Genomic DNA, 17,264 nt, shown 5'->3' with positions numbered 1-17,264 from the left:
GACTGAAGTCTCCTGACTTCCTAAAACTTTTACAATTCCTTTAATGATTCAGATCTTGTTTCCAAAATACATATTTAGTAATAACTGTATCACCTACCTGCCAGAAAAAATATATGGGAATAGGATTAGTCTAGATTAAAAGGATACAAATTTTTAATTTTTTCAGTGTTCACTTATATTTCACTCTAAGAGTCCAAGTCTTGATCACTACTTAACCAGAAATACACAAGGCAGGAAAGAAAGCACAAATACATTATGGATAAAATTTAGCATTCTTGGCAACTTTTTTTTTGAAGATTTCTCAAAACAGTGGAAATTTGTAAAGAAAGGCTACAAAACGTCAGCTATATACTTAATTTCAGGAGAAATTGCAAAATATTTTGGAGAAAGTACAAGTTCAGGGAATTTATTTGGAATTTTTGTAGCTTTGTTTTGCTTTTTTACTTTCTTTTTTTGTGGTGTTATTTTAGTGTTTTAGTTCTGTAAGGAAACTGGGATCATAGCAGCTGCCATTGGGCTCTTACCTGGCTGTTTATTCAATTCAACTCATTCAGGGTGAATTTAGGCCATCTGGTAGGGCTTGATGCATTAATGCCCCTTGTTCAAACAGAGGGATATTGAGATTTATTTTTCTTTTGTTTACTTATTGCTTACGTATTTATTGAGTTGAGAGTTTATTCTTCCAAGAACCCCAGGAACTGCCAAGGAAACTTAGCATCCTTATAGAATATTCTTGGTGAAAAAATAATAAAACCTAATGGTCTTTTTCTATGTTCTATTTTTATTTAAAAATCCAATATTTCTTACCACAGAATTTTATAATCTGGCTATGTTCTTGCATAACTCAAGCTCTATAATAAAATTTAATTATTAAAATGAGTGGATTACTTGATAAAAAAAAAAGTATTTGAAGGCTGCAAACTTAATGAGCTTTCCAATTATGTGTCTTTTCTTTTTCTTGAGAATGACTTAGGTGTCGGGAAATAGTTTCCATTAATGTGAGATGAGCAAAAATTATAAAGAAGTAGATTACTCTGGCATGTGCTCTAAGCAGCGTGGTTGGTTTGATCTTTGCAGGTTACCAGCTGACATCGGCTGAGTGTTATGATCTCCGGAGCAGCCGTGTGGTTGCCGATCAATACTGTCACTATTACCCAGAGAATATCAAACCCAAGCCCAAACTTCAGGAGTGCAACTTGGATCCTTGTCCAGCCAGGTCAGTCCAATTTAGCAGTTCACTTATCATACACCTAAATCAGGTTCCCAGTCAACTTCTTAAATTAAAATAAATGTTTAACTTCAGAATAAAGAGCACATTGCTGTCCAGCAGGCACTTCTGCTGCTGTTAGTCATTCACCTGCTCCCTGCACTTGCAGCTGTGTGGCACTGCCTCAGGGTCTGTGGATGTTCCTCTGTGAAGTGCTCTTCAGAGTGAAGCACTCTTTATTCTCTTCTGATGCTTTCTTTTCCTCCTGGACAAGACCCAGTCCAATGAGCATCTTTTTTGTCTTAGCCAGTATCATCGCAATGTCTCACAGATCTTCCCACATTTTTCTGTGTCTCTGATCAAGGATGCCATCAGAGAAGACCATATTGTGGGGTCATAGCTGATTATAGCATGATTCACCCACACTGATTAATTAGGATCAGAACCAGTCTCAAAGTAATTTCACTACCTTTGAACAACGCAGCCTTTGCTAAGTAGAAAGCAGGGCTTTTTTGCAAATCAGATTTCCTTAAGGATCTTTTTAGTTACAAGGTCTAAAGATTTAAACCTTTAACACCTTCACACACCATTGTTTTTGGGGGGAAACCATAATTGGCCCCAGATTATTTACAAGAACAGAAATCAGCCTGACTAATGAAGTGTCTCAGATGATGAATAATTGTGGAGTGCAGGTGGAGACTCTTCATGGGTGGGGCATCTACCGAGGTCCTTAGAGTACTGTCAAGTGACTCTAGTTAGGAACAGTGTGCGCGTCCATAACTTATTAGAGAGGATCTAAGAAAATCTTTCCCCTGCAAAAATAACTATTAATCATGAAAATAAAAAGGTAAACATTCTTTTCCAAAACCCTCAGTTTCTTGGAAATGATTGTATATTTTAAATCCTAGTTTACTAAATATATGTGCATGAAAAGAAAGTTCTGAATGGCTTAATTATCATTTAGCAGTGTGGGTCCAGATCCCTCCATCCTCACTTTGGAAACAATTCAATTCTACTTTGTTTTCTACTGTTGTAAGGGATGTGTTTTGTGCTCTTTTTACCTTATGTCATGAATTCTAAATTATACATGTAATATGAAATTGCTATTATTAATCAACTTTTAGGAACCATAGCGCCTACCTCATAGAAGTGAAATTTATTAAAGGAACTGAAAAAGCAACTATTTTATAAGTTTAAAGTTTAAGTTAGCTTCATGTTACACCATAATATTGTAAATTGAAGTTTGGCTATAATATAAAAACTAAATAAGGTGTTATATTTTGCTTAGATTTGTTTTGGAAATATTAAGCAGTTGAAATATTATTAGCCATGATAATTATAGTGAATGTAGTTGAAGCCTGTTTTTAAATAATTCTAATTTCTGTGCCCTGTAAGGGCAAAAAGCATATTTGGTGCAATTCAGAGGAGTGAACTTAGCCACAGAGAGATTTTGAAAGTCTTGTATACACACTTCTGTAAAAATGTAGATGTGTACATGCACTGGAAAGCCTTTACCCCGCATGGGTCATGCCTTCTCTTCCTAGCCTTCCCCAGATTATATACTTTAGCCCTCCCCAAATCCAGGAGGTCATGTGTGATTGGAGAAAAAAAAAAAGGAGAGAACTAACTTCCGTAAATTGTTCTCTGACCGTCACATATATGTCATGGCACATGCCCCCTGTCAATAATAAATGTTACACACACACACACACACACACACACACACACACACACATTCCCTTCTTTAGAGAAATTTAGATGTGTATTTCTAGGAGAGATGGATTCATTTCCACAGTTCCATGAAGTTTTTCCTCACTAAGAGCAATCTTCAGTGAAGAAACGACCAGAGAAGACAGTTAGGAAATAAAGCATTTTAGTTAACAATTTGAAGAAAATGTGTGTAATCAGAAAACTTTAGTCGTTATTCCTGACCCAATCTTCTCTGTGGGAGAACATTTTTGGTCTAGTTCTTATTATCCAAAAGCAAGAGGCTACAGGGAAAGAAAACTGCCTCTGCCGTGTAAGCCCTGTGTTATTTTTACATATCTGATACAGCACACACATAAATGATGGGACAGGTGGCTATTTTTAAAAGAAGAAAGAAAACGGGGGGGAAAAAGAAGTTAGAAGCAAATGTCAAGAACCAATGTTTTTATGATTGAAGAAGTAATTAGACAAAGTTGTGAAAATTAAAACAGCAGCAGGAGATGCTTGAGGGAAGCAGCCTTGGGTACTGTAGAGCTACTATTAGAGGTGAAGATGTTCCAGGAATCATTAGAAAATTCATGGAATCCTTATGTGCAACTCTTCTGAAGTCCAAAAGGAAATGAGAAGGGAAGTTTTGAAAAGCAGATGGAAGAGACTTTGTAAAATAAGTCTTCCCCATCCAAAAACAGAATCAAGCCAGCAAGCAACTGCTTTGTAAGTACAGATTTAATGGAGTCGTAGTATAGTCAGGAGGGGTACAGCGATGCTAAAGCACTTTTATGTCCCAAATCAGAAACCCTCAAAAGGGAAAACAGACATTCTTAGTATAAAATCACACATCTTTTAATCCCTAGAAAATTTTGCTATATCTAGTCATTGAGATATCAATCCATTTTTCTTGTACATACTAGGATTTTTGGCCTATTATTGTAAGTAGAAGTGAAATCCCATTCAAAGAGCCAGTTCTAATCCTTTTCAAAATAAACAGTAAAAAAAAACGCAAAGTCTGAGCTGTGGAGATGGATCATGTAAGAGACCTTGCTGTGCAAACATGAGGACCTGAGTTCGAATCCCCAGCACCCATGTAAAAACCCATGTGTTTTTAAAACACGTGATTTTTCCAAAATAAATCTAAGCAAAATGTAACACCTTATTTAGTTTTTATATTAAACCCAACTTTAACATTCAATATTCCAGTGTAACATGAAACTAAATAAATCTAAAGCTTAACCACAGAGCTGGGAGGGTACAAATGAGATCTCTGGGGCTTGCTGCCACCAGCCCAACTCCAGTTCATGAGAGACTTTGTCTTAAAGGAATAGGGTAGAGTGTGGTAGAGAAGCTCAGCTGATGTTTTCGTCTGGCCTCCCCTCAAATATAGGCATCCACGTGCACACACACACACACACACACACACACACACACACACACACGTTTTTAAATTACACCTAATAATTCTATAATTTTAGGTTAATTGCTTTACTCTTCCAGGCTTCAGCTTTTTCTCAGGAATGTCCCCCTCCCCGCCGTTTATCCAGGTTCCAGTTCTGCTCTCTTTCCTTTCTTCCTTTTCTTTTCTTGCTTTCCCACCTCTTTTCTACCCCCCCTTTCTCTTTCCCTCCACCCTAGTCTCCTCCTCCTTCCTGTCCTCCTCCCCTTTCCCCCCTTTCCTCCCTCTCCCCCCTCCTCCTCCCTCCTTCCTCCTCATCTGTCCTTTCCCCTTCCCTCTCCTCATCCTCCTCATCCTCCTCCTCCCTCCCCCCTCCTCCCTCTTCCCTTTACCCTTGCCTTGTACTCTCTGTAACAGGCTGACTCCCATGGCTGTAGATGATATTGAATATTGAACAGATTGCTAACATCTAGCCTATTCCCTTCAATGAATTTTTGTTTTCATCACTTTCTCTGATTCTAAATGATAACTCACAAATATTGCTAAATTAAAAGACCAATGAAAACAGTAAAACTTGTTAATAATCCTCAGTGCCCAAGATAAGCACTGTTACTGCTTTTTCCACTTCTGGTCCTGTCACTGGCTCATAATGCAGATGGGATCCTACTCCACAACAGACACCTGGGGTTCAGTGATTTTCTTTCTTTGTTTCTTTCCTTCTAAAGGCAAGTCTCAACATCATGCCAGGCAGCAACTCCCTGACAGCTAAAGCAGGAAATTAAGGAGGTTGTCCTGTCAGCCCAATGGTAGAACCTAGCTGGCTGCCAGAGGGTCCCTCCCACCAGTGGTTTGTTGATTTCTACCTGTCACATATGCAGTCATTTTTTAAATTATTTTCATTGAATTTTTGTACATTTCATACATCTTAATCATATTTAGCCTCCCGCCCCTATCTGCACTCCCCCATTACCCACCCCCACTGGATTTCATGCATATGAAATCGTATATGTTAAGGCCTATCAAGTCAAGTTTGTGTCCCCAGATGTCCCTCAGTGTGAGTTCATCCACCAGAGCCTGATATAGTATCTAGCATCTCTCCAGTAAAGAAGATCAACTCTCCCTCACCCAGCAGTGATCAATTTTATGCAGTCATTTTTATGAAGTGGTAAAAGTTTCCCAGCCAAAAGTGGTCCCAGAAAGAAAGCCAACACTTAATACTAAGGGAAGTAAAGGGGAAAAGAGGTATAAAGATTTAATGACTTCTAGCTAAAATTAATACTGTTTTTCATTGGCAATTCAGAGCCATGATGTCCCTAAATGATTTATGTTCTTACATACTCTGCTGTCTGTTCTGTGCAATGTGGGCACTCCTTGAAGTCCAAAGACACAACCCCCAACTCCACCACCGCCCCAGCACCCCCTGTCTATGAGGGGTCTAGTGCATATTTGGTTTTCTGCTCTGTGTTTTTAACACTATATTATGCTCCTTTTCACATGTAACAAAGGCATTCAGGACCTAATCAAATGTAAATACCCTGACATGTACCTACCATTCTCTAATCATCACCTCTCTCTCACATCAGAAGCTTTGTTGAAATGTGTCAGCACCTTATGCCATTTTTGTCTCTTGGGTGGAACATCAAATCCATTATGTGGCCAGAAAGCCTCAAAGTGTATGCTTGTGGTTCAGCAACAACTAAAAAGGCATCATTTACTTCATCTAATAAACGCCTTATGTTTCAGAGCAGCTTGAGATGTAAAATATGCAGCATTTGTTCCTGTCTCTTAGTCTAAGAAAGACAATTGGCTGTTGGGGGACTTATGTAGGGCACCTTGAGAAGGTCAGAGAGCTCCCTTTTCAGATTTGCTTTGTGCAGACCTTTGGTTTTTCCCTCCAAGGCAGTGATGAACAGCTTTAGGTAAGGTTAGATACTTGTAGCAAGCTCTTCCCCATCCTATCATGGTCACGGTAACTAACGAGCAAATCTGCTCTTAGCAACTGCATCCAGATTCCCCTGTCTCCCAGGAACTCAGAGCAAGAGTCCCTAGCACACCCAAAGTTAATGTCCCAAGTGGCAGATCTGGTGAGTCAAGTGGTCTTTGTGTGTTTGGGGGTTTGGGTTTTTTTCTTCAGTTGGTTAGTTTTGGGTTTTGTTTTCTAGCCCCATTTTAGTTTGACAGAAAATTGCATAAATTCACTGCTCAGGAACCACATTGTGAAAAATGGGTCCCAGAGCTGAATCTTAATGTAACAGGAAAGAAATAGACTGCATCTAGAGAGGCAGCATACATAGTAGGCATATAAAAATCTGGATTTTCATGCTGACTTGGTGACCAACCAGAGAGTCGCAGTAGAGCCTGATGGTGGGATTGAGAGCTTTAGGTAGTAAAGCCTGCTTGGAGACTGTCTGCCACTTACTAGCTCAGTGCCCTTTGGCAAATTGCTTATTGTCACTAAGCCTCAGATTTTTTCATTCTGTAAAGTCAGAACAATGATAGTACTTACCTCCTAAAGTTGTCATGAGGTATAAATGGTGTAAGACGTTTACAGAGCTTATGCCATAAGTATGTGATACCTGACACACAGTAAGCACTCGATAAATGTTAGTTGCACATATCATGACTGAAATCACGGTTCTACCTATTGTATTGCTATTACTTAAAGAAATCCTGAAATTCTCCAGAAACTGGCTTTCTTTTTTCTTTTTTTGACTTTATGGAAACAAGGTCTTCCTGTAACCCCAGCTGGTCTCAGTCTCACAGAAATCCACCTCTCTCTTCCTCCTGAGTACTGGGATTAAAGGTATGCACTACCAGGCCCAGTTTGAAATTGACTTTCTTATCCATGAAAGAAAAGATGGAATTAGGACTCTCTGAGTCTAGGAAGGTAATTCTCTATGGGTTGATGTAACAATAGGAAACAAAATTCCTAGAAAACTACCATCTTTACGCTAAAGGATATTTATTGGATTTTTTAAATATAAATAATCATAAGAAATTGAGACTACCTCCTGAAGCCTCACCTCACAGTATCAAGACTAGCCCTTGCTTAACCAGATCAGTCGTTACCACTCATTCACATGGGGTTTTGCCAACACGTTCCCTAAAGGGAAAGCTCAACATAAGGCTAGAAAATGGTTGACTTATTTAGTGAGCAAGGAATAATGAAAGTTTCCTTAATTGTGGAGGTCTGTCAATACTTAGTTTTATTACAACAGGTAAATTATTTAGAAAAGTAACAACCTCCTCTATCAATCGCCTCTAAATAAGTAATAAAAACCCATAGAATCTCATTTCCACATTCATGGAGTCTATAGAACACAACAAGCAGAGCCACGTGGTACTGCTTTACAGTCTAACGTGTGAGCATGCATTGCAAAGCCAAAGCTCACAGATACAGCACCTGACAACTAGAGATTCAGCTACAACTCAATTATCAAGGCAGTTCATTTCTTTAACCAGGCCAGTTCTTTTTATCATCTGTTTGTTTGCTTACTCGCTTTTATATGTAGAAATATTTTGTCTGCGTATATAACAAGGGCACCGCGACATGCAGTGTCTCAATTATCAAGGCAGTTCATTTCTTTAACCAGGCCAGTTCTTTTTATCATGTTTGTTTGCTTACTCGCTTTTATATGTAGAAATGTTTTGTCTGCGTATATAACAAGGGCACCGCGACATGCAGTGCCTGAAGAGGCCAGAAGAGGGCATTGGATGCCCTGGAACTGGAGTCATGGACAGTTGTCAGCTGCCTTGTAGGTGCTGGGAGCTCAGCCTGGGTCCTCTGCAAGAGCAGCGGCTGCTCTTAACTGCTGAGCCATCTCTCCAGCTCCCAAAACCAAGCCAGTTCGTATAGTTGTAAAATTACTTCTTATACTCCCTTTTTAGAAAGTTTTTTCAAGTGTAATTAACTTGTAATTCTTTTAATTACTTATCAGTAGGAAAGATAATATTATTATCCTCATTTTTAACTTCTACCTACCACTTCATAGTTGTGTGACTTTATTAAGACATTTCTTTACTTATCATCTCTAGTTTCCCATCTGCAAAATTCGAGGATTCTGTGAAATAATGGGTATAAAACTCTTAGCAAAGTGCCAAGTGCTAAACAAATTTCGGCCATTGTCATTAAATCTCAAATGACTTGCCCAACATCACTTCTGGAAGTTTAGAAGATGCTTTCACGTTCATTGCCTCATTTTGGCTTAAAATTCCCTGGGCGGTAACAGGCCAGGGTGTGTCCTCCGCATTTTATAGTTGAAAACCTGAAGCTCAGAGAGGGTGGGATGTGGACCTAAATGCAGAGCCTCATCCTGAAGCAGCCTTCATACCCTCATATCCCACAGTCACCCTGTCCTGCATGTTTTCTCAGCAGCCTATGATGATCAGCTTCAAATGTAACATATACTCATGTCAATGCAAGTCTGAGTGTTTGATGTGACCAGGAATCCAGATGATGCAGGCCTCTTTCATATAATCATAAGTACTGATGTTTATGCAAATCATTGTCCAAGGTACACAGTGGAACAAATCCCAAGGAAAGATCAGTCCCACTTACTTAAAAGCAATAAAGAAAACTGCATTCATGAATGTCAAGAAAGTTTAATGCCAGAAATGTTGATGTGAGGAATTTTTTTATATTCCAAGACATTTAAACTCTCTAGTAGTTAGTTTTAGAGTAAAAATGAATTTTTGTCCAAAAATTTTTTCAGATCTTGACAGTTGAAGCAGGATCCTTCATTCTGGTTCCACTACAATCCAGGTGTAATGATTTCTTATAATAATTAGGAGTTACAGTGGCTTTAAAATATCAGGTTGGAAAAACCTTTTAAAAACGTTTTCTCATTAGATCCAACTTGAGTCTGTCTTAGGGAAACTTGTTGTGTTTCAGGACATTAACAGGCGTTAGAGGAGAAGGAATTTTGGGATAATCACCTTAGTGGCTATGGGGGGGGGGGAGCTCCACGATCACAAGGATTCCAGGGAAAGTGAGGTAGATTCCACAGCATGTGCTCCCAGCCTTCCATTCTCACTTCTTCTTAAAACATGATTCATCCACCACTTGGATTTTCAGAAGACCAAAATGGAAGTCCACACGTCAGGTACTCAGGGTTACATATACAGAACGGAAGTGAGAGGGAGGCTGACCGCCCACCTCCCAGCTTCCCCATGGTCATTCCCTCCCTCCCGTGCCACACTCCTCTGTGCTCTGCCACTCAAGGAAAAGCAAAATGCTTGAGTCTCATTATTTCCTTATCTCTCTTCTTCTTCACTCTGCAGCGTTGCTTAGGAAGAAGGTGCTTTCTATTATTGCCTTGAAATTATTCAGAGAAGATGGAGTCCCATTTGTCAGAATGCTTTAGCATCCATAATTTCATTCTTTTCTCTTAAAAAAAAATAGTGCCGTAGTTTCCTACGGGCAGGGTCCCAAGAGCCTGTAGAACTCTATTTCCATATGATCCTGCACCTCCTCCCCTGGCTTTTACAATTTTTCCACCCCCTCTTCAGCAATGGTCCCTGAACCCTGTGTTTATGCCCTTGGTTGCACGAGGGAAGTCACTGATGAGAACTGAGAGGTGCATTAGTATTCTCTATACCCCTGTTCCACATGTCCCCTGAGTCTTAGGTGTAGAGGTTCCATTGTAAATGTGTCACTTAGGGTTGGCCATTTTAAGGGGTATAAAGAGGACTAAGATGTTGTGTATGTATTACACAAAAATTCAATAAAAAATGTATTTAAAAGAATTAGTGCCTAGTCTTAGGAGTTACTATGTTTGATACCATGGCAGTGAGGAGTCAGCTGGATTCTGGGTCCCAAATCTGACCAGAGTGAGTTGAGTTGCACAGTTATGATGCGACATGATGTCTGAAAGATACGAGATAGAAAAAGGAAAGATTTTCATAAAGTTTTCATAGTTACTTCTGAGAAGCGGAGAGATAGCAAGTTCAGCCAAGCAGGCTGGATCACAGTTGCCATGCTTTGTCCATTCTCTTCTTCACATCCACCAATCGCCCTGGCTTGCCTGAACAGCCTTCCTAAACTACAAAGCCTTTCAAATGTACTGCTCTCAAATGGGAGAGCTTAGCAATAGGTAAGGCAGGGAGCAAATGGAGTTTGGGAGTTTCCTCACTTCCTTTCCTTTCACCTTCTTTTTGCCTTTTGTTTCTGTTTGCTTTAATCCTTGGTGGTGGTTGTAATGTTTACCTGCATCTACATACCAATAGCATGATTTCATTCAGTGAATATGTCCATGTGCTGGGCACCATCCTGGGAGACACAATAAAGAATCATTAGGATATGACCCAAATCCTAATGTTAAATTAATGAAAACGTGTACATAGTGTAAGGCTAATAAATAGTTTCAAATTGTGAGAATAGTTAGTGTTATGGGGATTGGAAAAGGGGAGAGAACGTTTGGCTAGATAATAAGAGAGAAAATAAGACAAGACCTTAAACAATGTAGTACCAGACTAAGACTATTATGAGGCATTATAAGGCCACTTAATACTTTTGAGGTGAGAACATGTCAGTTACTATGACCACAGCAGGAGGTCTGAGTGGAAGAAGCCAACTCCTGCAGGTAGAGGTGGTGGGAAACTAGCCTGAAAGGGCCAACCTGTGGACTTGACCGTTGCTGCTGGGAGGTGGCTGGAATAACTGATTGCCCACAGTGAGCATAGAAAAGAGAAGCAAAAATGTCCTAGAGTATGTAGAGTGGGTGGGATCATGGCAGTCCCCTGCACAGGGAGAGCAGTCACGGGGAAGAGCAGTTTGCAGGGGAAGGTAGAGAATCATATGAGGCTCACAGATCTGAAAGATCCTGAAGTAAAGTCAGCTGTCAGAAGCCTGGATGTGTGGTAAAGAGAGGAGGCTGTGAGACAGTCACTGAGCCCAGCCCCTATGGCTCATCTCTGTTATTAAAACAAAACAAAACAAAACAAAACAAAAAAACATATGTCAGGTGCCAGTGGGGTTTGTTACATAAGGATTTTTCTTGTAAGGAGAAATTCATCATAATCTGTGAATTCCACAGTTGAGTAGTATGACCCTGATTCTGGCTTGACTTTTTAAGGTCAGAACTGTTGTTCAAAAGGTGAGTTCTAGATCATTTCTGCACACAGACTCAATCTTTAAGTGACACATGGAATCTGAGGTGATGGCCTCATTTCACTCAGTTTTCTCAGTTCCAACTGTTTCTTTCTTATACTTTCTTCAATTTGAATTTTGCTATACTTCAATGTTCTAAATGCTGAGATTGTTGGAAGTAATACATAAATTTAAAACTTGGGGGGCTGGAGAGATGGCTCAGCAGTTAAGAACACCAGTTGCTCTTGCAGAGGATCCAGGTTCAATTCCCAGCACCCACATAGTGGCTAACAACCATCTGTAACTCCAGTTCCAGGGGATCCGACAGCCTCTTCTGACCTCTGCAGGCATTGCATGACACAGGTGTACTTACATACATACAGGCAATACAGTCATGCACATAAAATAAAAAAATAATTTTTTCAAAAAACCGTCAAAACAGTAAAACATTTTTTGAAACAAGGAAAAAATATCCAATCACCAGTAACCAGCCACTGATGTTAGGTGTTTTCCTACTATATGTGCGAGAGTCCATATGTGTGTGTGAGTGTGCGTGTGTGTACTTTTATATGTACATGTAGACACATATGGACACATATATACAAACTGAAATTTATTTTATAGATGAAATGTGAATGTATAAATGTTCTTATATTTTAGATTCAATTATATATTTTATTTTATGTTGAATTTGTTCAGTGACTATATTATTAAAATGTGATGCATAATATTTTATTACAAGAACCTGTCATAACAGCATAGCATCAGTTTGGTAAAATGTTAGGCCAAGAGCATGAAGCAGGAAGTATCTCCCACACTGCCCCGAAGGGTTCACCTTGCCCTCAACTTCTGTGCTCACCAACACAGGCACTGATGATGTGAGATTTCAGTGGTCAAAGTGCATGTGTAGTCACAATAGCTGCAGCAACAGGGAATGAGTGATTCCCCATATATACTCCCTTTGGGATGATTTTGAAAATCATGTCTGTTTCATTCCCTCCTGCCCACATATCCAGGCACACATCTGAAGGCATCTATGTATACAAACACATCCAAAGCTAGAACTAAACATGGGGAAAGTTTCATCAAGTCCCTAAAAGACATTCCTGTCCATCACTCCTCATTATGTACACTTTACCTAGGAACAAAAACAATGTGTTTTAAAGATAAGCAATGAGAAATTTAGGCAGGACTGCCTTTCCCCTACTTCACAGTACAGTCAAAGACCAGGGCTGTGGCATGAGCCCCAGGAGGAGGCAGAGCACAGGCGCACGGATATGCATTAGGAGGACTGGACAGAGTGCCATTGTTTTGATAGCTTTCTGTTTTCACAGGTGCCTTAGAGTCATTCCATGAGTCTTCACCATGACCCATGCCACAGAAAGACAAATCGAGCTTTTGTTGAAACCAGGTTTAAACTCCTTGTTCAAAGAAAAACATAATTTCCAAATCAGTCTAAAGCAAAGTCCAGCATCTTGAATTCTGTGTACTACCCATTTATTCCCTTTTCTCAGTGCAACTTGTCTTGTTCAGTGTTACCATCTCCATTTCACACATCAACAGCTGATAAATCAGTTGACAGAGACTTGCACCGGCTCATTCTCATACTAAAGATGACAAGGTATAGCCATAAATTTTTTCTAGGGGAGAGGCAGTGATATGCATTTCTGCTTTTAGAAATTGATATAGGCATGAACAAAGATATGAGGATTGGGTAAACATAACTTCAATCAGTTTGATTTATACCCTAATTGACTTCTATTAAATAACAATATATGTCCAAAGTTATGAAAAGAATTTTGAGGAATTGGCATTCTTTAAAATATTGTCATTTTAGGGGCTGGAGAGATGGCTCAGTAGTTAAGAGCACTGGTTGCTCTTGCGGAGGACACGGGTTCAATTCTCAGCATCCACATGGTGACTAACAACCATCTGAAAATCCAGATCCAGGGGATCTGACATCCTCTTCTGGCCTCTGCAGGCATTACACAAAACAGGCACACTTACACAGCTGCAGGCAAAACACCAATACACATAAAATAAAAGTAAATAATTTTTTAAATTATTGTCAGTTTACAAGGAAAGTTCTCTTAGTTACTAAATAAAAGAATTTGCAAAAAGAGATGTCACGTTTCTAACAAAAACCAGAATTAAGCTTTCATCTGATTTCTTGTCTATCAGAAGAAGATAGAAAAGAATAGAACATTTAACTCTAACAACAGGGGCAAAAGTTCAATATAATAATCGTGTCATTTTTGTGCTAAAGATCATTGGGGATTCTGAGCATGCCACAAACAGCATCCACTTTCAAGAGCATTGTTACATAAGGCTGGTACACACATACGGTTATTCATACTCATTTACACACTAGGCAAATTTCATCAGACAAATAAATAGAAAAGAGCTAGTCAAAAAGAAATACAGAAAATGTTCTTATGTGAAATAACCAAGTGAATAAATTTTCCATCCTGGGAAATCTGCCTTCACAACTTTGTTTCTGTTTTCTTCCAAATAAGTCTAGATCCCTCCATGCATCTCCCCCAGTTGAAGTCACCGCCTTAGAGCCTGTGCAGCCTCTTTGTGTCTCCTGTTCTTTCTTTCTTCTCATGATTAGCAGTCAGTGTCATTTTCTGTTTCTTATCCTCAGCAAACCTAGTCCAAACTTTCTACACAAATACTTGGACTTGCCAGCTATATTCTTTAAAACATGATATCATCCTGTGTCAGAGGACGGGACCAAATGGAAACTGTGTATTTAAATAAAAGTATAAACATACCAAATATACATTGTTATGGAGATATGCAAATATATACACATTCACCAAGCGATACAAACCCAGCACACTGATTGACCCCTTTAATGTTCCTGACAGGGGCTTTGTAGAACTTGTCTTATAAAAATTAGCATCTTCTGCATGTGCCTTCTGCGTCTTCTGAGCTCTCTTCACATCCCACTTTTAATGGAGCCTCTGCTTCCCGAGCACTCTTATTCAACATCTAGGGGTCAAAAACCCTCTACCAGTCAGGGGGACAGACCTCAGCAAGGACCCAGTTTTACCAATTGGAGACTTTAGTTGAAATCAGGAAGCGGGATAGCATGGTGTACTGGAGACCTAAGGACCGTCAACACAGCTTTTGCTCTCCATTCTCGTGCATTCTTTAACCGCACAGCATAAAATGACTCTTAAAAGTTTTTCACCCTTTACTCTATTTCTAAACCTCACAGGTTTCCCAGGGCACTAATGACAGCCACCGCAATCACAGTCATTACAGTAAATCAGTTAGCATGGCGTAGTGTTTCATAGACAAAAAAATCCTTTCATATTTATGAACAGTTCTATTGTATTATTTTGGTAGGGAGTTTGCTATTGCTAATAGTTGCCTTGTAACATTTGATAGTTCCTCTCCCCTTTATAAAACAGCCAAGTGGCTACTTTCCAGGTATTAGTAAATCTTTAGAACTGCCAGGAGAAACCTATTTGCTGATGTACAGTCAGCAATATTTGCTGCTATTTACAGTCTTGTCAGTTCTAAGGTACATACTCCCCTTAAATAGCTTTCTGTTTCATCAAAAGTGAGACAATAACTGTAAGTGCTTGGCAAGCACCTGGAAGTAGCATTAATAATGATGATGATAATAATGACCTCATAGGCTGTATAACTGGGGGGGATTAAAGAACATTTACAAGCTTATTGTGTCATAGTTAATGATGAGGTGCCAAGTTTTCTTGCCACCTCCCTTTTCAGTGGGATTTCCTGTTTTTGACCAGAGAACTAATTATAGAAAATGGTGTCCTCAAACAGCAAGCCCCATCCTGAAGCATGTGCTCACAGGGATATTGAACTGTTTCAGTGTTGCTTTGCAGAGATGATTTATGAATGTTGTTTTGCAATTGTATAAAATTTTGTATAATGTGATCATTTAGTGTTTATTTTATTGTGTGTACCTTCTACTCAGAGGGTTGGCATTATTGTTCCTAACAGTGACGGATACAAGCAGATCATGCCTTATGACCTCTACCATCCCCTTCCTCGGTACGTAAATCAATCATCCTGATGTTAGAAATAGCAAATCAGTCTTCTGATGCTTTACTATCTATAAACATATGTAAAGATATAAAGTCTTTGTTTTCTATAAAAATAAGATGGTAGACGGTAGATTTTGCAGCTCACCCTGAGCTCTACTTTTGAATAATCTGGCCTGCTCACACTGTAAGCTTGTCATTCAAGAACGATTTTTGTTTGTTTTTATATTTTTATTGAGCTTTTATAATTTCATACAACAGTTCTTAATCAAGAACCATTTTGATAGGTGCACATTTCATTGTCCTGAACACAGTAACTCACTCTGATTAGATACAGTGTCTGGATTTATGTTGTTTCTTTCACTCCGTTTCTCCTTCCTGGGTTCTCTGTTGCTAACTGTTAAACAAATACTGCCTGAAGTGTGATCCCACCACCCTGAGTGTGAATTCCAGATGTAGAATTATTCTGTGGAGGACCTTTAAATGTCCTTTTATCTTGCAGAAAGTATAATAAATTACAAAGCACTTTTTCATACCCTGTTGTTCAGAATATTTTAGAGGACAAGTTTCTGCACCACTACAAGCTCAATTTCTCTATTGCTCTTTTACGTATATTTTTGAAGACTAGGGAATAATAAAGGTATTTTAAAACTTTTAAAGAATTTTTTCTTCAGTATGTATTCTTAAGAAAACTAGAGTTACTGAGAAATGTGCTAGTTACTAATTGATTTTCTTGCTATATAGGAAACAGCTCTGCAGGTGACAGAAACTAGACTTCTCTTTAAATGGCTCTCTTTTTTTATTTGGCCCTCAGGGAGTCAGCTGCTATTTAATCCTCGGTTCCTATCAGACCAAATAGTTAAAATCATCTTAGTTTGCTAAGTCCTAAACTAAGCCACACCCTGAAAAAAAAACTGCATTTTGAACAGTACAGTTCAGTAAATTTGTTTGAAAATCTCCAAATTCCTAATACTTCAGAATCTAGGTAGACCCCTTGCGTTCATCTCTGCAGCTCCCCAGCAATGCCTCACTCTCCTCGTGCTTTCACAGCAATCACATCCACACACCTAGGTATATAAACACGCATGTTCACACAAATATAAATGAATGTACATTGAGTATGTGTTCACACATGTTTAAGTGCATATGCAGTTATGTACATGAGACATAGAGAGTGGTGGTGTCCAGTGTCTACTCACATATTTTCAGTGACTGGCAGCAGACTCTTTCCACCATTCTAGTGGCAACATATAAAGGGGTATTTGCTAGATCCCAGGCAGCGCTGTTGACGAGCTCCTTCCCCTCACTAGTCGGTCCCTCCCTATGTCTTGTAACTATACGAGAGACAGTCAGTGACCTCAGAATGTTCCTGGAGTATCTTTTTGCCAGAAGCCTTCTCCTCCTTAATGTACTAAAAGAATCAGAAAATCAATTTCAATGAGCCAAGATTTCCTTTTACTTCAGTTTCTGTATCTGAAATAATCCCAGGACACGTGTTTGTTTCTATGAAGGAAGGCCATACATTTTAAAATAAAGGCAAACGGGTTTATGTGAGCTACGTAGTTTATGTTTCTCATATGAAGGATGCTCCTAGATTCTTGTCAGCTTCTGTGATTTTGCTGGCTTATTTTCCTGTGGACAAGCAATGCCTGTCTTCTGGTAGACTTGATTTCTTCTGGAATGAGGTTTCCCTCAAGTGCCTGAAATCCAGTGGCATTATTGAAATGATCCTATTTGCTTTTGCATTGTGTCCTGGGTACTCATGATTCATCCATGCAGCTCAATAGAAAAGTACAGTTCAGTTAACAAACAGACTAGCTAGCAAGTAGACTTTGTTTCTTACACTTC

General features: G+C 39.2%; 1 protein-coding gene across 9 annotated transcripts in view; it reads left to right on the top strand.

Moving 5' to 3' along the window:
- The window catches only part of Adamtsl1 (ADAMTS like 1), a 429,521-nt gene that overhangs the window by 217,467 nt on the left and 194,790 nt on the right, over window positions 1-17,264 (top strand). For 7 of the 9 annotated variants that reach the window (XM_008845544.2, XM_029569591.1, XM_029569588.1 and 4 more), the window contains exons 9-10: window positions 1,078-1,216; window positions 15,376-15,426. In XM_008845544.2, coding sequence (XP_008843766.1) covers window positions 1,078-1,216; window positions 15,376-15,426 — 190 coding nt within the window. The remainder of the gene's footprint in view (window positions 1-1,077; window positions 1,217-15,375; window positions 15,427-17,264) is intronic. The other 2 variants (XM_029569590.1, XM_029569589.1) reach the window with 1 other exon arrangement.

The sequence above is a fragment of the Nannospalax galili genome, unplaced genomic scaffold (assembly GCF_000622305.1).
Source record: "Nannospalax galili isolate Female #2095 unplaced genomic scaffold, S.galili_v1.0 scaffold1082, whole genome shotgun sequence".
Lineage (NCBI taxonomy): Eukaryota > Metazoa > Chordata > Mammalia > Rodentia > Spalacidae > Nannospalax > Nannospalax galili.
This window is presented reverse-complemented; position numbering and strand designations above follow the sequence as displayed.